This window comes from Colias eurytheme, chromosome 6 (genome assembly GCF_061535395.1).
Source record: "Colias eurytheme isolate Ceu_HAF_F1 chromosome 6, ilColEury1 Martin Lab GWU primary, whole genome shotgun sequence".
NCBI classification, from domain to species: Eukaryota; Metazoa; Arthropoda; class Insecta; order Lepidoptera; family Pieridae; genus Colias; species Colias eurytheme.
Genome location: NC_142985.1, coordinates 4,796,275 through 4,820,568, shown reverse-complemented (window position 1 = coordinate 4,820,568; position 24,294 = coordinate 4,796,275). Strand labels below are relative to the sequence as shown.

General features: G+C 32.8%; 6 protein-coding genes across 6 annotated transcripts; 4 read left to right on the top strand and 2 right to left on the bottom strand.

The window, feature by feature from the left end:
• The first annotated feature begins 869 nt into the window (after positions 1-869).
• Positions 870-2,814, top strand: LOC149907618 (pancreatic lipase-related protein 2-like). The gene is made up of 5 exons (XM_090103362.1): positions 870-906; positions 1,062-1,245; positions 1,409-1,803; positions 1,949-2,282; positions 2,769-2,814. The coding sequence occupies exons 1-5, from the start codon at positions 870-872 to the stop codon at positions 2,812-2,814; spliced, it is 996 nt and encodes a 331-aa protein (XP_089959488.1).
• Positions 2,815-4,476: 1,662 nt separating this feature from the next.
• On the top strand, positions 4,477-6,996 carry LOC149907617 (pancreatic triacylglycerol lipase-like). The gene is made up of 5 exons (XM_090102527.1): positions 4,477-4,513; positions 5,026-5,194; positions 5,578-5,972; positions 6,086-6,416; positions 6,951-6,996. The coding sequence occupies exons 1-5, from the start codon at positions 4,477-4,479 to the stop codon at positions 6,994-6,996; spliced, it is 978 nt and encodes a 325-aa protein (XP_089958653.1).
• A 909-nt stretch (positions 6,997-7,905) lies between these two features.
• On the top strand, positions 7,906-10,058 carry LOC149907616 (pancreatic lipase-related protein 2-like). Its single transcript, XM_090103361.1, has 6 exons — positions 7,906-8,027; positions 8,244-8,427; positions 8,625-8,773; positions 8,860-9,105; positions 9,379-9,709; positions 9,855-10,058. Exons 1-6 carry the CDS (start codon positions 7,991-7,993, stop codon positions 9,898-9,900), a joined length of 993 nt encoding a protein of 330 aa, XP_089959487.1. The 5' UTR covers positions 7,906-7,990; the 3' UTR covers positions 9,901-10,058.
• LOC149907615 (sodium-coupled monocarboxylate transporter 1-like) lies at positions 9,933-13,156 on the bottom strand. Its single transcript, XM_090103360.1, has 13 exons — positions 12,900-13,156; positions 12,611-12,770; positions 12,455-12,520; positions 12,324-12,375; positions 12,174-12,241; positions 11,943-12,097; positions 11,728-11,868; positions 11,440-11,658; positions 11,205-11,344; positions 10,983-11,110; positions 10,720-10,886; positions 10,075-10,243; positions 9,933-9,995 (listed from the first exon to the last, which is right to left on the bottom strand). The coding sequence occupies exons 1-13, from the start codon at positions 13,106-13,108 to the stop codon at positions 9,969-9,971; spliced, it is 1,701 nt and encodes a 566-aa protein (XP_089959486.1). The 5' UTR covers positions 13,109-13,156; the 3' UTR covers positions 9,933-9,968.
• A 1,900-nt stretch (positions 13,157-15,056) lies between these two features.
• LOC149907614 (sodium-coupled monocarboxylate transporter 1-like) lies at positions 15,057-21,083 on the bottom strand. Its single transcript, XM_090103359.1, has 14 exons — positions 20,827-21,083; positions 20,178-20,337; positions 20,030-20,095; positions 19,610-19,661; positions 19,438-19,505; positions 18,995-19,149; positions 18,598-18,738; positions 18,214-18,322; positions 17,853-17,962; positions 17,178-17,320; positions 16,509-16,636; positions 15,902-16,071; positions 15,458-15,683; positions 15,057-15,132 (listed from the first exon to the last, which is right to left on the bottom strand). The coding sequence occupies exons 1-14, from the start codon at positions 21,036-21,038 to the stop codon at positions 15,064-15,066; spliced, it is 1,809 nt and encodes a 602-aa protein (XP_089959485.1). The 5' UTR covers positions 21,039-21,083; the 3' UTR covers positions 15,057-15,063.
• Positions 21,084-22,132: 1,049 nt separating this feature from the next.
• Positions 22,133-24,151, top strand: Rrp42 (exosome complex component Rrp42). The gene is made up of 6 exons (XM_090102639.1): positions 22,133-22,321; positions 22,401-22,597; positions 22,720-22,885; positions 23,038-23,217; positions 23,535-23,755; positions 24,035-24,151. Exons 1-6 carry the CDS (start codon positions 22,265-22,267, stop codon positions 24,135-24,137), a joined length of 924 nt encoding a protein of 307 aa, XP_089958765.1. The 5' UTR covers positions 22,133-22,264; the 3' UTR covers positions 24,138-24,151.
• Positions 24,152-24,294: the final 143 nt, after the last annotated feature.

Below are 24,294 nucleotides of genomic sequence, written 5' to 3'. Positions count from 1 at the left end.
TAGAAAAATAAAATTTAAACATTTTAATTCGTGCCCAAAAATGACCTGAGAAAATTAAACCGAAAATTGACCATCGTTACTTGTATTTGGTAAAAGACTCATTATTAGTGGAGAAAGGAAAGATCTGATTTGGATTAGGTGCTGGATTTGATAAAAACTGAGTGTGGCTGAATTTGCCAAAAGGCGAATCCACAGTGACCAGTCAGTACTTGCGTGTATGAAGATGGTTTAATTTTTTTTAATAGTTTTTTTTTTAATATTGTATATTAGCTGACCTGTGATCACTTTGTTGGGCTTTAAACTCATTGAGGAGATCTTTGAATGAAATTACGATATTATATCAGAAATTATCGATTTAAATCATACGATCAACCCACAATATCTATAATAAATATTGCGTTGTTGTTTATCATGATTGATATCAGCTTAGCTGTTATTTATTCAAGGGGGTAGATAGAGATTTATATCGAAATTTTTGGAAAAAACTTTTCTTCTTCAAATTAATCTCGATTAAATTTTATTTTAAATTTAACGTTACGATTTGTTTTTTTTTTCTGAAGAAATTTATTTATAGTAGTTTGCGCTGCATTTATTTACTCTTATGGTCAAATTTAGACTTTAGGCCATTGAATAAGAACAAAAAAATATCCAATATCTTAGATTCATATTTCATGTAATGTATTAATGTAGTGTATATGCATATATAAAAATTAGATTACAAAAAGATTAATTATCGAGATTATTAAACTTAAATTATATTGTGCAAAATGGGCAAGGAAGCGATAACATTAATTAAGATAAAAACACATGTTCAATATAAAAGGGAAGTAAATTGGGTGTTCGTCGCACAGATTCGGCCCATTAGAGTGATGAAGTCCGCAATTCTCCTACTTGCTACCGTTACCTGTAAGTATTGCTCATACAAGTAACATTGCATTCTTGGTCAACATTTTCGTTATATTATATTTCTCTTAATATCCATTTTCAACAAAAACTTCTTCTTAAGTGCATATGATATTTAAATTTTGTAATAGTAAGACTTAACAATTACTGTTTTACAGTGTGTACGTGTAGCGTTATCCCCACTATCCCTGGGGACAATAGCCACTATGTGGAAGGAGAAAGCCGCTATATCTGGATGCCTGATGGTGATGGCGTTCCTCACCTCGTAGACCTTCAAGCTGAGGAAGAACCTGACATGAGCAGAAATGCTGGAGCTCGGAATGCATACTGGCTATTCACAAGGTAAAACTTAATCACGCAGTTCAAAAATAAAGTATCAAATATTTTCTGTGCTCTCGAAACTCTGTACTTCATAAGATTAAGTAGCGGAAAAAGATACTGGGTATTTGTTTCATTTTGCACCAATCACAATGTAATTTAAAATTAAATCTCAAACTTTTTCTAGGAACAACCGCAACAACCATCAAGTGTTGGTACACAATAACGCTAATTCAGTGCGTAACTCTAATTACAATAGTAACAGACAAACGAAAGTTGTCGTTCACGGATGGAACAGCAACGGAAATTCAGCAATCAATCCAATGATTACATCGGCATATCTCGATGTTGCCGACGTTAATGTTATCGTCGTCGATTGGAGAAATGCCGCAAGTGGCATTTACACCACGTCTGTGCGTGATGTCCCAAGCGTAGGACAGCATCTTGGTCAATTCTTACAATTTGTTATTAACACAGTCGGAGGAAACTGGAACAACTTCCATTTAATTGGCTTCAGTTTGGGAGCTCACATCGTTGGTAATGCCGGTCGTACTGTAGGAGGCCGTCCCATCCGTGTTACAGGTAAATTATTTAATAGATGATGAAGAAAATAATGTAAATAATAATTATAATAAGAAATAATAAAATAAGAAAATAATAATAAGAAATATAACGGTTATAGGACTTAGGACTTATTCTTAAAATATTATTAATAAACAATTTGTAGGTCTCGATCCTGCTGGTCCTCAATGGGGCGGTAATTCGCTGGCCCTCAACAATCGTGACGGTGTTTATGTGGAAACCATCCACACCGACGGTGGACTGCTCGGCATCTTTGACCCAATCGCTGACGCGGATTTCTATCCCAATGGTGGCAGAAACACACAGCCAGGATGTTGGATCAGTACTTGCTCTCACAGCCGCGCCTACGAACTTTTTGCCGCAAGTGTTAGATACAACCACTTCAATGGCAGACAATGCGCTAACCTCAATGAAGCAAGGAACAACAGATGCGCTGGCGCCACTCTTCGCATGGGAAATCGTGACCTGAACAAGCGCGGGTGAGTTTATTCTTTTTTTTTTCAAATACTAACCTAAAACATTATGAACTGCTATTTTTATAATTAATAAAAAAAATTGGTTGTCCGTAAAGTCGATTTACTGACGATAGTTGAACGTGACAACGTCCGATTGTGCTTCTTTGTCGCTCGTTCCGCGCTCTCGCTTGCACTTCAAGCCTTACATGGAACGCCTCAGAGCGAGGTAACGCCGGATGAGTCATGTTTTTTCGTGCGTGCAGCAGGCTCTATCGAATTATAAGACGTTGTCACGTCAAAAATATGTGTAATTAAATGGAATTCCCATCGTAATAAATGTTACTGATAGAATCAAAAACATATAATCTCGTCTATACAAATTTTAAATGCGATATCATATCCGATCCTCTTAACAAAAATATATTATCCAACACTCCTTCTCTATAAAAAAATATATTGAAAACAGCAGATAGATAGATATTGTGTATAATGTAAATAATTTTATTTCAGAGTGGGACTTTACGGTTTATCGACAGGCAGCTCTTGGCCGTTCTAAGGAAACTATTTTCCAACACGGCAGCTGTAATTTTCACGGCATCGCAAAATATATACCGAATTTAAAATTTAAAGATCTATGAATGTTTGTTATATTATATTTTAAATACATTTTTGAAGAAATGTTTGCATTTTTTTTCATACCAATACTAATTCTCCACATGCGTAGAAGAACCTGTAATTATACATGATCAATTAAGACAAACATGTCAATAAATTCAACAAACAAACAATATATAAGTTTGATTCAAGAAGCTTATATCTAATACACTGGAGATTTCAGTATGAACATTAACTTGTAACAAGAAAATATGCCGTTGAATGACTAATGTCAATTTTTTTAATACAGGTAGGTAAGTATACAAAACAATGATCACGGCAACCCTTTGGAAACATACAGAATTAAAAAATATAGAATACAGAATTAAAATTATTATAATCTTATCGTAATAGGTATTAATTTTATAATAATGAAGTTATAACTAACTGAATGGAAATATTAAATTAGATAAATAAAAATGGAACGAAAAGCAGATATTTTATGATTTGCTAAGTATTCTTGACAGGCGTGGCATTAATCGAAATAAAATCCATACTTAGTACTTACTAATATTATAAATGCGAAAGTAACTCTGTCTGTCTGTCTGTTACTCAATCACGCCTTAACTACTGAACCAATTTGCATGCAATTTGGTATAAAGATATTTTGATATCCAAGAAAGGACATAGGCTACTTTTTATCCCGGGAAATGAGGATAGATTTTATCGCGGAAATCCCACGGGAACGGGAACTATGCGGGTTTTTCTTTGACTGCGCGGGCGAAGCTGCGGGTGGAAAGCGAGTAATATTATAAATGCGAAAGTAACTCTGTTTGTCTGTCTGTTACTCAATCACGCCTAAACTACTGAACCAATTTTCATGAAATTTGGTATGAAGATATTTTGATACTCGAGAAAGGACATAGGCTACTATTTATCCCGGGAAAATGACGCAATCCTGGATATCCCACGGGAACGGGAACTATGCTGGTTTTTCTTTGACTGCGCGGGCGAAGCCGCGGGCGGAAACCTAGTAGGAAATAAATATATCTACTAATTGATACGACTTGGCAATGGCATAGCTTTGTTTCTAAAATAATTGCATAGTGGCTATTCATAATAAATTAATAATAAATTCATTCGTATTACTTCTGACTACTTGTTCTCGAAGGTAACATAAAAAGTCTTTAACTTGTATGAGAATAATATGTACGTAGGTAAGAAGTAGTTCTTATTTTATTAATGAACTTTAGGACAACCGTAAAGCAAAAATTGGATAGGCTATTAAAATGTCGGTACCTCGACACTAATATATTTTAAGATTTTTAAGATATTTTCTACTTTAATAAACTCTTCCTTCAATGAAACTAAATCCCAATATTAGAGCAGAGACGAAAAGGTGCTCTTTTAATATTCGTAAATTATTTTTGCAAACAAAGTCGCACGATATCATTGCATGTTCGTTTAAATAACTTCCAACGCATGAATATCACGAAACAGGGAAACGAATATTACGCGTATTAATCATCAAAAATTTGAGATAATTTTAATCTTTTAATCCAACTTATTAATTGTATATAAAATAAATAATGTTACTAATATCCTCGCTAAAACTATTAGAACAATGGAAGCTATCAGACTGCTGATATTGTGTTTGGCAGGTTAGTAAAACATTTTTTTAACCGATTTACAACAAAAATGACACAGCTTCTCGATATGTTTTGTTTAGGTTATCTCTTAGACAAATAATGACCGAAACGTCTAAACTTTTTAAATAGGATACCTGAAAGGCGGTGAACAAGCGGTGGAGAAATTCACAAACTGTACACTATATTCTAAAGTTGTAGAGTTTGTTCGTTTGGTTTCAATTGAATAACTTTTAAAGTGATGGATAGTTTGTGTCAAGAAGGCTCTACGCTATTAAGCCTAGAAATTTTTAAAGAAAGCAACAATAGAATTTACGTTGGAAGCATTTTAACTTACCTAACAAAAAGTTTATCACTGAAATATACGTTGAATCAAACATTTGTTTTGTGAGTTAAAAAATATCTTTTTAAGAAGATAATGTTCAATTTATTCGTTAAGTAAACTATACTAATATTAAAAATCTCCGGCATGTGAATATTAATAATCTTAGAAAAGTATGTGATCATCTAAATTTACACATTTTTAGTAATAACTGTGAGTGCGGTTCCTACGCCACTAAAAAATGATGGCAATCGCTATGTTTGGTTTAGCGACGACGACGGAGAATCCCAGCTCGTGGATTTAGCAGCCCCCGTCGACGACAATTGGTTAAATACAAGAAATGGAGCAAATAATGCCTACTGGTTATATACAAGGTTTGTTTTCAGATTCAAAGAAACTGAAACAGTTATGTATTCAATTAGACTTCTTCTAGAAGCACCTTTGAATCGTCATAACATAGTTGTACCGTTTACCAAACAAAATAATTAAATTACCATTTTTTTTCTCCTTATACTCCTATTCTAATTAATTCATTTTTCGATGTTCCATTTTTATTAAAATACTAGTGGTCCGCCCCGGCTTCGCCCGTGGTACATATTTTCGTTTTCTCTGCATAAAATCCTCGTACTTCAAGGAATATAATAAAAAAATAATTATCGAAATCGGTTCAGCCGTTCTCAAGTTATACGCTTACCAACACATTTTGCGATTCATTTTTATATATAAGATTATTCTTACAAATTGTTTTAATTTCCAGGAGAAATCCAAATAATCCTCAATCGATCATAAATGGTAACGCCAATTCCGTCCGAACTTCCAACTACAACAGTAACGTGCCACTGAAAATAGTTGTTCATGGATGGACAGGCAGTTTAAATTCAGTCTTAAACTTACGAATCAAAGATGCATTTCTAGCTGTTAGTGACGTCAATGTCGTAGTCGTTGATTGGCACGCGCTAGCAGCAGGGAACTATGTGACAGCCGTAGCAGGGGTACCAAGCGTGGGTCAACATCTGGGCAATTTTGTTAATTGGCTGCTGAACACGGGCGGTGGCAACTGGAACAATGTGCATTTTGTCGGCTTCAGTTTAGGAGCTCATATTGTTGGAATTGCTGGTAGACAAGTTGGCGGGAGAGCTAGGAGAGTGACAGGTTTGTAGAGAATAATTCTCAAGATGTAGATTTACTTTAGTTCACTATGTTTGATAGAAGCTACTAAGGAAGAGAAGAAGTCATTTTACTTTAGGACATCTGTTCAATTTCAGGTCTGGATCCAGCAGGCCCTTTATGGTACACAAACTCTAACGCATTAAATCGTAACTCAGGACAATATGTCGAAGTTATGCATACAAATGTCGACGCTATGGGTATACGGAGTGCTATTGGTGATACAGATTTCTATCCTAATGGCGGAAGACACCAACCTGGCTGCAATAACGATCAGTGTGCGCACAGCCGAGCATATGATTTATTTGCTTCTAGCATCCGTACCAACCATTTTCAAGGTCGATTATGCTCTAACCTAAATCAAGCCCTAAGCAACCAATGCAGTGGAAACACCTTAAATATGGGAAATGGTATATTAAACAAAAATGGGTAAGTTATTTTATACAGATAATTCAATGTTTAAAATATTATCACATACTAGATTTCCGCCCGCGGCTTCGCCCGCGTTTTCAAAGGAAAACCCGCATAGTTCCCGTTCCCGTGGGATTTCCGGGATAAAACCTAACCTATGTGTTAATCCAAGTTACCCTCTATATGTGTGCTAAATTTCATTGTAATCGGTTCAGTAGTTTTTACGTGAAAGAGTAACAAACATCCATACATCCATACATCCATACATCCATACATCCATACATCCATACAAACTTTCGCCTTTATAATAGTACTAGCGGTCCGCCCCGGCTTCGCCCGTGGTACATGTTTACGTTTTCTCTACATAAGAACCATCCTCGTACTTCAAGGAATATAATAAAAAAAGAATTATCGAAATCGGTTCAGCCGTTCTCGAGTTATGCGCTTACCAACACATTTTGCGATTCATTTTTATATATAAGAAGAAGATTAAGATTAAGATTATGTTCATTCATAGTCAGACTGATCACTAAACTCTTATTTCTGTTACAGAAACGGAATCTATGGCCTCAGTACGGGAAGTAGTTGGCCATACTAAACCTAAATTATGTTTTAAATAAAGTGATGATTAAGTATCTGTGGTATTTAATTGTACATTTAGTTTATTTAACACTTTATTGAGCATGAAAACCAGACATAACACTAAAAATATTATGATAACAAATATGTATATTGCTTATTTTATAAACTTCGAAACAATTAAAGAAATAGTGCAAATCGTTTATTTTAATAAAACGTAGATTACAGAAATTTCTCAGTTTCGTCATTAATGGATACAACTTATTTTTACATGACAAATGATATTAATCTTGATGAATCTGATTTTTTGATAACTTATATAAATAATTGAGTAAAAATAATAACATATATTATCAAAATAAGATAATCGAGGTTAAAACCAGTACAATACAAATGGTTAATTTTAATAAAATGCAGATTTTTGAAATTTCACAACAATTGTGTTATTGATCTTGATAAAATATGTTTTGACAAAACAAATTAACAGTGAATTATAATATTCTTATCTTGATTAATCTGTTTCATATGAGATTATTAACCTACGTATTATGTTATCAAAATTAAGTAGAAAATTCCAAAAGTTTAGTAGGTACCTACATTATTCCTCATGCTTGTAAAGGAGCAATACTACATACTACATACCTACTACTTATGTAGGCCAAAATGTAGTAGTTAGAATGGATGAATGGATAATCATCCATATGAGAAATTAAAAGAGCCCCATAGATTACATACCTTGTTTTATTTTCCTATTTTCAACATACAGACATTGTTCTTTAAGGTTTTATATAAACAGATAATCACATGTTAATTATTTAAGATAATAGTTTACAACTATAATACAATTAATAGATTAATTGATAAGCTTTTGAGTTATAAATAACAAATAATTAATAATAGTTTGTTCGTGACCGTTTAACCACATTGAAATCGAAAGTTAATTTTGTGATCAATATAATATAATATATATATTTTTTTTAATTTCTTAAGATCTATAACAAATTTTAGTGATCATGAAGCTGCTCTTGGTAACATTAGGAATAATATCAGGTAATATTTAGTAGTATTTAATTGATTTTATAAATAATATTTATTTTTATAGCATTCAACTGCTTTCTAAATGAAATTTTTTTTAAGAATCGAAAAAAATAGATTACACGCGATGAGTGTTCTATTTTTTATATTCTTTAAAAGTTTTTATACAGGTAGGTATGCATGTTTCTATGAATAATTTTATATTTCTTTAAATTTTATATTAACAAACAGTAAGCTTCGGTACGATTATCAAACATCCAATGGAACATTATCAAGAAGGGGATAGATATTTTTATTTTCCGGGAGACGGTGATAATAGTCTTCATTTAGTGGACACACTAGAACCAGTTGATTATGTGTTTTTGGACGAGTTTCGGCGAAGTTCCGCCAATTATCCTTATTGGCTATTTACGAGGTAAGTTCCTTTACACTAATTATTATATTCTCAACTATAAAAGCTAAATTATAATTATAACAGTTTTGCTCAATGCCCATTCTTTGACATAAACTATTCATGACAACATTATCTAAACAAATATTTGTAGTCATAAAAATACAAATCACTAGATTTTTAAACAATAAAATGTTATTTACTGTAAATAAATGTTTCAGACAAAACCCTTCAACGGCGCATGTACTAGATTATGGAGACAAAAGCTCAATTTTTAATTCGTCTTTCAATGAGTATAATCAAGTTGTATTTTTAGTACACGGTTGGTATGGTCACGGCGATAATATGATGAACAGAATTCTAACCGATGGTAAGCAACATACCGATCAAAGTAAAAAAGAAATATATATCTGTATAGATTATAGAACCAAATTTTTATAATTTTTACCTCTTCAGCATTCTTACATAAACACGATGTCAACGTCATAGTATTAGATTGGAGTGACCTTTCAACTAGAAACTATATTACGGCTAAAAAAGGTGTGGCTGTTCTTGGTGAGCAGCTTGGACGATTCATAGTGTGGCTGAATGAAGAATTTGGTATTTCTTACAATAAAATACATTTGGTTGGATTTAGTTTGGGCGCTCATATGGTTGGTAATGCAGGAAGAACGGTCGGAGGGTTAATAAGGAGAATAACAGGTAATTAAATATACATACTTACTAAAGAATATGACTATCTACATATTTATACCGCAATTTTTTTTTTAAGATAATGAGAGTCTTGGTTATACAAAGGTTATAAAAACGATTTTCCCATAACTTGACTGAGTAAAGTTTTGAATAACAAAAACAATTGACAAGTGAAATTTATGAACAAAACACAACCCTCATCTGTTCAAATCCAATCAATCAAACATTTACAACATAAATCTAACATACTATAAATATTAATAAACATATTCAATTAAACAGGCCTCGATCCAGCTGGTCCTCTTTGGAAAAATGATCAAAATCGTCTCCGTAGTTCTGACGCTCAATACGTAGAAGTAATCCACACTAATACAGCTTTATATGGGTTCTCTGATCCTTGTGGTGACGCAGACTTTTATCCCAATGGAGGATCTTTAATGCCTGGCTGCTGGTTCAACGTATGCTCCCATAGTAAAGGATATGAGTACATGGCAGCCTCGATTGTACACAATCACCTTCTAGCACAAGAATGTTCTAATATACGTGACGCAAGTTATGACAAATGTTCTGGAAGCATCTACCCGATGGGCAATAGTGACTTGTCGAAATCAAGGTAAATATTTGAGGTAGAAATGTAAAAGCAAATCTATTGAGGTGACAATTTCATGGAAAAGAGTTTATAAATAACTGAAAATATAGCAATTGTTGATTTTATTAATTTTTATGCTTTGATTAACTGTGTGTTTTTGTCTTTACAGGTCAGGAATATTTAGGGTAAATACGGGTACAGAATTTCCTTTTTAAATTGTAAGGATAGAAATTAAAATAAAAATAAGAATTGTATAAATTGTTTATTTAATTTATCTTTCACCTCACCGCTTCATATCTAATTCATCTACCTACAAGAAAAAAAAAACATTATTTTATTTAGTAACAATAAAAAGAATTTCATATGACTACAATATGAAATCTACTCACTCTCCTTTTCCCCGATATCCAATGCCTCAAAAAAGGCGCAAATAACTTCGCTTCAATAGGAACTCTTTTCTGGGGCCTTAGACTAACCAGACATGCTACCAAAACTGTGATCATACAACCAAAAGCCGTAAACCATAAATAAGATATGCGATAAATGTACGGCACTGCACTGAAAATGAGAAATAAACAACAAATGCAATGATGGTTAAAATGTTAAAAATAAACTCCCAATAAATATAAATGCTATAGATTTAAATAAACCATGCAAAGTCTGTTTCTGAAGAATTTGACAAGAATCAAGTTTCATATTGTACATGAATACTTTAAATCGATCTCCATTGTTCGGAAATCTATCATTTTCATAATAAATTATCCAAATGTGAAAGATGTATCATTCAATAATTATTAATTTATTATTAGAACGATCATAGTTTTCAAGGTACGTTTTATCAGTTACTTAATAATAACCTCTCGTCGTTTAATCTAATTATTTAACAATGTAATCAATTTCTATTATCTTAATACCTTGGCCTAATTCTACGTGATTGATATTAAAGGTACCTTGAAGGAAACATAAGATTTCTGTAAATTTATATGAAAATTAAACATCTGCCTACCTATAAGTCGTTAAAAGTCAATACAAACCTTTCTTGATCTGAGGCGGAGGGTAATAAATCGAAATCATACGTGCAATTGTACGTAAACCTGTCCTTCTCTTTAAATATGAGTAATGACTGCACTTGCGCAAGCTGCGACTGCGCCGCGACCCACCAAGCGGACGTCAAACCAATGAATCCACCAGTAAGTGCACTCTTTAACATAGAAGAAAAGAATAATTGTTTCAATAATATTTAAGGCATATTTATTGTAGTAAAACACTTAATTAAAGTATTTATTCAAACACTTACAGTTCCATCTATAAAAGGTAGAAAAAGCCCCATTAGAAATATCCCAGCAAGAGGTCCCATCGAAGCTGATGATAAGCTTATTGTTAATTGTAAGACAGAGCCTAACATTTCTACAACGAACACCAAGCCTGAAATACATTTTAAGTATTACAAACACAACACCAAATAATCACTAATATTATTTTGTATGAATAAACACACGCAGCAAAAATCGATACATACCCACACAAATGCATCCAAGTACGACAACAACTGCACGTATTAATATCTGTGTATGTTTTTGATTTAAATCTTTAAAAAATGGTTTCCAAAAATCTTCCAGAACTACAGCAGCCATCGAATTAAGGCCAGTAGATAAAGAGCTAGAATTAAGAACAATGAGTTTACGCCTTTTGGTGAAACACATGTAGGTATTATGTAAACTCATGTAATGTGCAAAAGTTTATTATATTCTTACCTGAGAGCAGCACTGAATACTCCAGCTACAAACACTCCTGGTATACCATTCCATTCGCCCAAAATATCCATTACTAACAATGGCAATAGCTGGTCTTTTGCCAGAGCCAATTTCGAGTTCAATGGATCACAGTCATAATAACGGGCATATGCCAACAAACCACTATATCCACACAAAATTAATATTAAAAAAACTCCACAAAAAAATCCCCACACCGCCCTGAAATATAAATCTGAATTGAAAATAAATAAAGAAAAGAAGTTGTATATTACAGAAAATTCACCTCACTTTTTGGATGATCTTAAATCGGGTAATGACAAAAATCTTTGCATCATAGATTGGTTGACTGCTATATTTCCAATCCAATAAAAGGAAGATCCAATGGTCACAGCGTAAAATGAATGTCTTTCTGTTAAATCAAAGCTGAAACTGTAACACGGTATATGAGTAAACAATTGTTATTTACATAATTTAAAAGTTATTCAGAATATTCTAGTGCTTACGGCGGATGTTCTATTCTTCCACTATTCCAATTTCTTTTTAATACTTCCTGAAAACCGCCCACATTTATTGTTCCTTTAATAATTACTAAAAACATTGCTCCAATCATAACTATAGTTTGAAAAACGTCTGTCCATACTACTGCTTTTAAGCCTCCCTAAAATTAAGAATAACAGTAAGTTACAATAATAAAAGTAAATACCTATACTTAATAGAATAAAATAAATACATACCACTGATGTATAAAAAATGCAAACAAGGCACACGATCGGGGAAACTATGTGTATATTTACACCAGTCACTAAAAAATTAATACGAAATTGAGAGCCATTAAGTTTCTTAAATTTACCATCAATAGTAATTAAAGATCAGCTTATTTATACCTTGATTGAACGCCAAAGCAGGAACATATATAACAATGGGGAGCCAGGCCATCTGCAATATTGTTATTGGTTAGAAAAATATAATAATTCTCATACAATATCCACAGTAAAAGTATAAAGTTTAGGATTACCAAATAAACGCTGAAGAGAACTGATCCAAAAACTCTTGTCCTCTTATCGTAACGTAATTCCAAATACTGAAATGTAATTGTTAAAAGTTTTAGAATTATAACACTCTACAAGATTATTATTAATGTCACAAATAAATTAGTAAAATTACTACGTACTTCGTAAGCTGATGTTAGATTTAACTCATGTAATACCGGAATAAATGTATAACTTATAACAATTGACATAACCAGGGCACCAATGATATTGAAAACGTAGGAAGTTCCAAAAACGTAAAGTTCTGTTGGGATGCCCAAAAGGGATATTCCTGAAATAAAACTGAGAAGACATTATAGTTTAGTAGAGCTTGAATTATAGTTTTAAACATCAATAATCAATGTTAATACTTAACTTGAGATTGTCTTTACTCTATGAAGTTTTGAAATAATATAGAAATAATTTTCTTACCTTGCTACAAGAGAGAAGCAAACGGGAAGAAGTGACATATTTCTACCACCCATTAAATAGTCTTGCGCAGATTTTTGTTTATTAATAAAACCGAAATAGATACCAACACCACCACAAATACCCAACATTATAACAAACACGGAATAATCCATCCATGAGAAATGTTGATAGGTCGCACGAACTTCGGAAACACTGAGTTTTTCAGACATTTTAATTCAAAAAAATCTTTACATTGAACGTAAGAGACGAGTGTTTCCTTTGACCTTTAAGAGCACAACGGCAAAAGTTCCGAGTGTAGCAATTTTTCAATTAGGTACCTCCCGCGATTTTTCTACGCGACTTGTAGACGACCTATTTTTGTCCTGTTATTCATTGGAAACTTCCGTTTTGCTTATAATAGACTTAGGGATCATCTGACACTTGTTTTAGCTCTAAAATATTCATAAAAATGAAACTCTTCTAAGTTTTCACAAACTTAGAAGAGTTTCATTTTTATGAATATTGAGGATGGAGGAGAGGATGGAGGGTGATCTTTGGAAGTAGGTACTGAACTGACTCATTTTTTATCCAGGGTCAACTACAAAGGGGGAAATCGGCTAGGCCACATACATATTTAGATTCCTGTACGTTGAAATAAAATGAACGTTTAGGGTAAAAGCCGGATAGTTGCGCCAGTGGGATACTTGCCGCAGTTTCGAATACACTATGTTACGGACATTAGTGGCAATAACGCTTTACTATAGTTGTAAGTACTCCTCCCGCAGACCTCAGTGCCACGTCAATCGTTTGTGTAGAATCACGCGTTTCATCTGTGCGAGCGAAATTGTTCCGCGGTGAAACTTCGATAGGCGTTGAAACTATATTGGTAAGTCATTTGTATTGAATATTTTTGTTACTAATTGTGATTTCAATATAGTTTATGTTTCTTTGCGTGCATTAGACTTTAAATTATACTGTTAATTACATTTTATTGCAAAATATTGTTGATTTGTTCCGCCAATAAAAAGGGCAAGTATCCGTATCAAAAAGGATAGTCGCCTTAGAAACTTGTGCGGATAGTTGCTCTTGGGGCAACTATCCGCAACTACAAATTCTTTCACTAGCAAATATTAATATTATTGCGTTTTTATTGGTAATAAGGCATCTCCGTGCCGGTACAATATTCATTTCGCTAATTTTTTATTTAACTTCCAGGAAAATACTCGGGACGCAGGATTTCCTCCTGAAAGAAATACAATTCGTCAGCTAGCTTACCACTTTGCCGAAAATTTGGGGTTAAAGCATAACGGCTGGGCCACAATGGTTAAAAAGCTTTCTGGAAAGAAATCCCGAAATAGTTTTGACTTTTGAGGCAAGCTGAGGGTTTATCAATTGAAAGAGCGAGGGGTCTCAACAAGAAGACGTTGCAAAATTTTTTGATCTACTTATTACCTACTGTCTTAACTGAGAATGAATTGCTGGTTAAACCAGATGGAATATTTAATATGGATGAAACTGTATGCTGCATGCGATGTGGAAAGATGAAATCCCTCACTTCTGATGATTAATGCCAAAGTTGTAACAAATAATAAAGACTGATTAAGTGAATTGATATAAATTTGTTTTTTTATTTAAAAAAAATATTGTGAGGCACCTATCCCCTCACGAGGCAAGTATCCTCTGAAGTATTATTTACGATAGGCAACTATCCGCTAGATTGGGCAACTATCCTTCATTTGAGAGGTCAAATAAAACAGGATTTACTCAAAACCTTTAATAATTATGTTTAATAAAATAGGCTAATATGATGGTTTAAAGACCTATCTTTTGATATACATGTTTCATTATTCTTATTAAGTACATAATTTTTCATAATATAGCTTTTTTGAAAAGTGGCGCAACTATCCGGCTTTTACCCTAATTGAAAAATAATATGATAAATATTATCTGCTGAAGATTCGTTTTTTTGCTATTATTTTGCTACTAATTACGCTCAACGCTGCAGCTGATACCTAATATATATTGCCATTCTGTACTGAACCCTGTTTTTTGTGAATTCGCGCTTATTGGCAGTATATATTTTCCTGTGATTGTAAAAAAATCTATAAATTTTGAATACAATGAAATACTACGTATAAAATACGAAAAAATATATATTTTATAAATAAAATAAATAATTTCAGTCTCAGTTTGTGCCTTGTGTGTTTCCGTGAATAGGCTTCATATTTAGTGTTGTAGATTTCTGCTGCTTGTCCTACAAAAAAAATCAACAATTAATCATACATATTTATAATAATATTCAAGGCTGTTTCACCACTTCTGGGTATGTTCTGTTTTGCTTATCTATCAATTAAAATGAAAAATACTGTATGAACATAAAAAAAATGTAGAATATTCTATCAAGAACTACTCAGCAAATGGTTAAATGAGGCCCGAAAATGTAACGGCACAACATCGGCGTTAATACAAGCATGACATGCGTTTATGTGAATTGTTAAACTGCATGAGGGACAAAAAAATCAAACCATGAACCGTTGATGAAACCTAAATATTACATTTGAAGAAAACGAGTTTCTTACCTTAGGACACTTATAAGCACAAATAAATGGTTCTTCCTTCGGATGAGGAGGGTCTCGAAATAATTTCCTTATCTGTGGCGCTAGAAGTTTTGGCGCGGGAGGGACGTAAGCTTTTCCTAAAGCCTTGCTTACACCTGATATCAACATTCCTATACACATTGTTATCACACATCCAGAGAGCGTATACCACATGTATGATACATGTAATATTGGACTAACTTCGACCCTGAAAGAAATAATTGTATTTTAACAAGTGTATATGCACATTTTAATAAAAGTAAACATTATCTTTGATAACTTATTAGGTGTCAAATGTAGGAATTATGAGTAATTGAAGTTAGGAGACTTGGTTTCGCAAGAAAAATTTAGAAATATATTTGTTCTGTAGTTATTTTTAGAGCATCGCTATTCACATAACAAAACACATAAATTTAGCAAATTTACCTTTCAACTGTATCCACATTATTGAATTCCAGTGTATGATTATACAGACATCCATCTACACTGAGTGGCTTATGTGGGTGGGTGATGTAACCGCTGGCTATAGCCAACTGCGCTGATAGACACCACCACGTCATTGATACCAAACCAGTCATTCCTCCTATTAACGCTCCCTGCACACAATACGAATTTGTTATTTCCGTAAAATTCTATATTTCAAAATGCTAAAGTAAAGACTTCGTTCATCTTCTGCTTTACCGTAGGAAGCAGTTCAAAGTTCCCACAATCAAAAATGTTCATTTTTTTGCATTTTGTTATGATAAACGACCTATTAAATATTTTCATTTACTTATTGGGCCCCTTATTTTTACGTTATTGTGACTTGAATTAGTAAAAAGTGCGGGTGTTCTCACGTATCCGACCAAATCTGGGATTTGAAATCTAAAAATCGTTACGAACAGATTATTTTACTTCGTTTCTAGCATAGCTGTGCATATTGCCTGTGCTTTGTTATTATTTATGCACATAGGGATTAAAATAAGTATCAAATGTGTATAATATTATAATGTATTATAATATTATAAGGTAAGTGTGTACTCAATGTAATTACCATTCCGTCTACCCACGGCATCAATATCCCCATAGTGAACACCCCAAGCTGGGGCCCCATAGTTATGGCTTCCAATGTCATCGTCAATTGTAGAATTGTTCCCAATTTCTCAACGATAAATGTTAATCCTGCAATTAAGATTTCAGTCGATTCAAATGCTTTACAGGAAATAAACGAACAAAAAGACACTTCTTAATCGATCAATTAACAATACAAGATCGAATAATTTATTTTATTCCATAATGTACAGATAACAAAGATCCATGCAGAATAATGCATTTTGCTTTTGTAATAAATACTTCAACAGATCGATTAATCACATTTAATAAAATCTATTCACTTATTGCACAATAGCACCCTGCATAGTAGGAAGTGGTTTTTTATCAATTCCTACGAGTCTAAACCTTCAGAGTACACATAATTTCATAACTATAAATAAAGATGTAATTAAATTAAGCCGGTTACTCACGAAGGTACCTGGGCAGGGGCAATATTGGAACAATCTCGGTTGCACGGCGGTTGGAGCAATTTCAGCTGCCTATGCAAGCAGGGGCAATTTAGAGAACAGAACAATTTACACACATATACACACAATTAAGAAGCCAATTGAGGGTGCAATTCCAATATTGCCCCTGCTGCAGGTACGTAAGTAGCCGGTTTAACAATCACCTAAGCAGAGTACTCCGATGAAAATGACAACTCCTCTCAGCAACCAACTGGTCTGACGGTCAGACAATTTCCTCTTGAAGAATGGCTTATAAAAGTCTTCAAGCACTACAGCTGACATTGAGTTTAAGCTCGTTGATAATGAACTAAAAAGAAGTTTAAAATTAATTTCTATGTTTTTTTTTATAATCTTAAACCAGCTATTTATGGCTAACACGCTTTACATCAATGAAATAGCGACATTAATCATTTAAAAAACCTTACCAGTATTAGATATGCTATTAAATATAATATACATTTTCCTCTACTTTTTCGTCTGATGGGAATACATCCTTTTTAATTTTTCATTAATTTATTAAGGTGACAAATTGTTATATTATGTACTAGCCGCTCCGCGCGGTTTCACCCCCGTGGCTCCTCTCCTGTTGGTCGTAGCGTGATGGTATATAGCCTATAGCCTTCCTCGATAAATGAGCTATCTAACACCGAAAGAATTTTTCAAATCGGACCAGTAGTTCCCGAGATTAGCGCGTTCAAACAAACAAACAAACAAACAAACTCTTCAGCTTTATAATATTAGTATAGATTAATAAAGTTAAAGTCTAGAATATACTACCAACAGTATTTATATGAGTAAAAGGAATTTTTTCTACATATACATATACCTAACTGTTTTACCTTAAAGCTGCACTGAATATTCCAGCAAGAAAAACTCCTGGCAGTCCGGGAAAATCACCCAAAACGTCCATGACTAAAAGCGGCAATAGTTGATCCTTTGCCTTCGCTAACTAAAAATATTTTGGACTGCCATTAACTGCATAAAAAAACGAAACATAGACGTTTTCCCGTAAATTCGCTCGTGTGATGGCCATAGAAAATTCCATAAGTTATTACAAAATCTATCTGCATACCAAAATTACAGCACATTAATTGAGTTTGAGCAGCTTTCACCATATTATATTTAAACACATTTAATCGAACTTTTGAGTTTGATAAATAGGCAGATCTAAAAATATAAATTATTTTTTTAATACTTTACCTTTGTTTGCAAAGGATCGCAATCGTAAAATCTAGCATAAATCAGCAATCCACAGTATAGGCAGAAACAGTACAGTATTGAAATTCCAATACAGAATAGGAATACCGACCTGAAAAAAAGGTTGTTGTATGACGACTAACATAAATAAAACACTAAATATCAGTTTCAGGGCTTACTGATAAAGTCTCCTAGCTTATTTAATAGTTTTGGACATGTATATTGTCTTGCATAACATATTAATCATTGTAGCTGGCAGGTAATCATTTAAACAGTTTTGAAATAGGAGAATATTAATTGTATTTTCAGTAGAAACCTATCATAATTAATAAAAAAAATCTAAAAAGACAACGAGTCGACTTTCCGAAATAACAGGAAACAACTTACAATTTCGCGCCTCGTAACGTAGGGAGAGCCAGATATCGTTGAACCATAGTTTGATTAACTGCATTTGCTTGTAACCAATATATTACCCCTCCTATTACCAAATTCCATATTGTATGTCGTGCTGTGGGGTTGAAATCCCAACTAAAAACGAAAATAATATGTGATATTGAAGTCTATCGAATGTGTAAGTTATCGTCATCGATATCGATTTTAATACATTTTTTTTAAAATTGGATCTCATTCAAAATAAAATTTATTGATACAAAAAATTTTAGGGAAATGCATTAATGCTAAATTATTCATGCACTGCAAAGTTAATAAAATCATCAGTAGAACAAAAACGCTATTACAGACAGCAAATAAATTTAAAATAACGTATTATTTAAAAGATACCTACTTGGGTGCTTCAATCCTTCCACTGTCCATGTTTCGTTGCCATACAACACCGAATCCACCAATATCTAGGGTACCTTTTATAGCTACTAACGCCATCGCCCCTACCATCACTGTTATTTGAATAACATCAGTCCAAACGACTGCTTGTAGACCACCCTAAAAAGAATTAGACTTACTAAAATCAGGAACGAAAAATATTATAAATATATGAACAATGGCTCTGACGGAAACCGGATATGAATAATTAGGAAGTCTAGATAGACTTCCTAATTATCTACGCATTTAACGATTTTGTGACGATATCTTTTGTCGCATTTTTAAGCCTAATTATCTAAAATTGAATATGCTTATAACTTGAATCATCCTGGAGTAGGTAACATATATAAATTATGATACAAGTTGTCATAGTTATGAATACTATAAATTAGGATATGAAATACTTACAGCACTCGTATAAAATATACAAACTAAGCACACAATTGGCGTAATTATGTGAATATTAACTCCAGTCACTGAAAGATTTTTCGGATTAATCATAAAAATTAAATAAATTTCACAGAAAAAAAACAGATTTGAAGGATAAAACTGTTCATTTACATCATGTTACTGTTATTACCTTGATTAAAGGCAAGTGCAGGCACATAAATAACAATTGGTAACCATCCTATCTGAAATAAATTTAACGTAATATAAACACGGATGAATAAATTATTACTTTACTGAATTTGTCTCATATAATATATTGCCATACATTGGTATTAACTTATCCATACTAATATTATAAATGCGAAAGTAACTCTGTCTGTCTGTCTGTTACTCAATCACGCCTTAACTACTGAACCAATTTGCATGAAATTTGGTATAGAGATATTTTGATACCCGAGAAAGGACATAGGCTACTTTTTATCACGGGAAATAGGATAGCTTTTATCCCGGAAATCCCACGGGAACGGGAACTATGCGGGTTTTTCTTTGACTGCGCGGGCGAAGCTGCGGGTGGAAAGCTAGTAACCCATATATGTATATTTATACTCACCATCGCAAAAACGAAAAGCATCGAACCGAACAGACGAACTTTGTTATCAAATCTCAGTGATAAATACTAGAAAAAAAGTGTTAAATAAATTACTAACTTATACATCTATGACCGCAAATAAAATTAATTATAAAAATTTTCTTCGTACCTCATAATTTGAAGTCATCTTAAGTTCGTGAAACACAGGTAAGTATATTTGAGTCATGAAAATGAACATTAGAAATATTCCGATAATTATGTAAGAATATTGCGTCCCGTACATGTATACTTCTGTTGGTGAACCCAATAACGTTATTCCAGAAATAAAGCTGAAAATTATACGCACCATGTAGGTAACAGATAGAATCCAATTAAGTGAATCTTTTTTTTTGTCAATGGAAAGCGAGACAAATTAATATCGTGTTTTATGTAAACTCCTAAGAAAATATTCCAAGGTTTATAACGTTAACCATCTTTTAAATTTTAATTAATGATTGAACTTTTTAGCGGAAATAGCTACTCTCAATATAAATTAAGCAGAGAAGGATTTGGAGTAGGATATTAAAAAGTTCTAAGCATTATTCAGGTCATAGAAAATTATTAACATACATTTTCCATATATTATCTTAACGCTTTTCGAACACGATGCTTTGCAACCTGACTTAAAAATCTACGAGCGTATTGCAGTTAAAGTTTACCAAGCGAAAATATATGCTAGTTAGGTTAAATTAGAATTAGGGATGGCAGTGAAAATGATCTATCATCTAGTTCTAACATATTGTAATATAGATATCAGAAGAATTCAGTGAACTACTAACCTGGCTACTAAAGACATGGATACGGGCAACACTTTCATATTCCTTCCGCCAAGAAGATAATCGTTCTGCGTCGTCTGCTTTTTGAAAAAGCCCCAGTACACACCTACGAAAGCACTTATCGCTAACATAAATATGAAAACTACGTAATCCACCCAAGAAAACTTTTGCATTTTAAACACCATATCGGCGACATTGTCCTGTGTATCGCCCATATTAAATGTTCTTTTAAACAACGATAATAATCTTCCAGCGAGGGATCCACGATTCGAATGGCAAGTGAACCCAGTGTGTAAATTCAATCTGTTACAATGAAAAAATTACGATAACTCGCAATTTAAAAGAGGATGTTGCGAGATCCCCCCAATAGTGACTAGCATTGAATCGGGATCGGTCTAACTGATCTTGTAGTAAACATGAACCTTGACATTGCGAAGGGTACTAAACAATTAACATAGGTACTTTTATAGATTCATGAGTTTGGCTTTTGAAAAATGGCATTTTTTAAACTTGACTATCGTTTATTATAACTTTAATAGTACCAAGGGTTCAATTTTCATACCGCTATTAAATACAATTATAGGCGCCCATTTTCAGCACCTGGGTTTAAATTGGAGATAACTTTTTGTGCCATTGTTTTATTAGAATATAATATTCTATGCCATAATGATGAAGAATAATTAATTATTAAAGTACCCATGGATGCCTCTGATGACGACAAACTTTTAAAATGCGGCATGGACGTACCCAGGCATCATACTGCAAGCGGAGCAGGTGGTATCACCTTATATTATCTAACTTGCTGCATATTAATTAGGTTAGTAGTATTTTGAAAATTGACAGTTTTGTTTAAAATAATATTATTTAATCTCGATATCCGTTGAGAGAAGAAATAGAAAACAAGAAAATCATTGTCTTCAGGCAGTTTGAGATAGGCTAGGATGTATTGACAAAGAATATGCTTAATCCCGTGACCGTTTCAAAATCTTAACCTATAAAATTGCGGAAATTATAAATTAATTAAGTAGAATTTTATTTTGAAACATCACATGAATGAGATTATTTGCTCATCTTTTATTTACAGGAGTACTAAAATAGCAGGAGTTCAATTGATCTGCAAATCGGAATAACTTCATACAATAGCATTATATTTTAATAATTTGATATTGTTCTTTTTATTTGTCAATAAGTACAGAATTATACACGAATTTTACCTGTTGTCGTCTTGTGAGAACAGCCTAATTTGTTGCCATTTATGAAAAAAAAAGGTTAAACTTTTGAGTTTTGACGCATATCAGTTGTCAATAGTAAATTGTAAACATAACCAACAAGTTTGTGTACATCGAATTTTCTTTAAAAACTAAACAAATATAAACTGAACTTAATTTAAAACATATAATTATTTTTCTTCTCGAGTTATTTCTTACTTTTAATTTATAAAATGGCAGGAGTATTGCTAAGTCAGACTGAAAAAACATATATACTTCATGGCGTACAGGTGTTTACAAGAATTATTTTGTGTATTATAAATATATTTTGTAAACAAGTTATCTTATAACATCGTCATGTAATTTTAGGAAGACTTCCGCTCTGATGGGAGATCTAATATTGACTATAGACCCATGGAACTGGAAACGGACGTAGTCAGTCATGCAAGTGGCTCGGCGCGTTTAAGGTTGGCAAACACAGATATACTGGTGGGTGTAAAAACTGAAATTGATGTCCCTAATCCCGACAAACCCGGTCTAGGGAAAATTGAGTTCTTTGTAGATTGGTAAGTTACAATTTTGAAACTTGTAGAATTATAACATATGCTCTTCGTCGTGTTCCTTTTCTTTTCTTTCCTATTAATGTGATTCTGTTTTTGTTTTATAATTTGAAGTGTATTATTTCTAGTTCCGCAAATGCCACACCAGAATTTGAAGGAAGAGGTGGAGAACAACTCGCAAGCACTATATCAAACATGTTACAAAGAGCGTACCACTCTTCTCAAGCATTTAACTTAACGCAATTGTGTATATTTGAAGGAAAACAATGTTGGAAACTGTATATTGATATTTTAGTAAGTATTCAAAAATTAAGTCAATAACTAATAAAACTCAATTTACAATATTTGTGTTACATATTTACAATGTGTGTATTCATCGTTAAATTAATAATAAAAATGAAATGTATGCTATTGACGATTATAATAATCATGGTTAAAATTTTCAGATATTAGAATGTGGAGGTAACTTATGTGATGCTGTGTCCTTAGCTGTAAAAGCCGCACTATTCAATACAAGAATACCATTTGTTAAAGCAGCTCTCATGGATGGAGGAAATGTAGACTTACAACTATCAGATGATCCATTTGATAGCAAGAATTTGAATGTTGGCACTGCACCATTGCTAGTAATATTAAATACTTTTTTCTTTAAACTGTATAATGTTTTAATAAACTCATACTGATTAAAATAAGTATTGTTCTATATCTAACTTAATGACAATTAGGGCAACCATACAAGGACCCCTTCAAGCAGTTGAGACCAACGGCTCGAAGCCGCGACCTCGCCGTAAACTATAGACTATATGGTTTACTTTGTTTATTATACAGAGAGATAAACAAATGAGTGTCAAAATTGTCATGAAATTAACAAAAACACAGTATTTTAGTTCAAAGTTCAAACCAATGCAGTGTAATTATATAAAAACAAATTCAAATATTTCAGGTCACACTATGCAAAATTGGTGATAAATGTGTAGTTGATCCATCAGCTGAAGAAGAAAAGTGTAGTGTTGTGTCACTTATTGTTGGCGTATCTGGCAATCCCGTGTATTACACGTCAAATACAGCCGACACTGAATTAAAGTCTAAATGTACGACAATTGGCATGTTAGGTGCAGGCAGTGTGGCCCCACCAACATTGAAAGAAGCTGTCAGTCAGGGAATGTAAGTAATGAAAGGATATTTGAAATTGCTAAACAAAAATAGTATAAATAAAAATAGATATTGACTAAGGGCCGGATTTGCGGAATCCAATGATTATCTGTCAGTTCATATGACAAAATATAATGCATGGAAATTTCCGTCAAATACTGAACAATGTAATTTTGTACAAAGATTAATTTAGGTATTATCTTTCTGTATTGTCAGTCTACAATCTTATTAAACATATATATTATTTATATCTTATCTTTATTTCAACTATTAACATCAATGTATTTTCAGCATTGCAGCCAAATGTTTAGATGAAGCACTTGGAAAAGCTCTTTTACGGGAAAAGGCAGAAACAATCAATTACAAAAAAGAATCATATGGATTTCTCAAATAAATATTTTATTTACAAAAAGGGTTTTAATTAAAACACAATATTGCCCATATACCTTTATTATATTATAAGGAAAATAAACATTTTTCTACATGAAACCATCACATTTTATCACATTTTTTATCAGGCCTGTATTACAATCAGTCATAACATTTCTTTC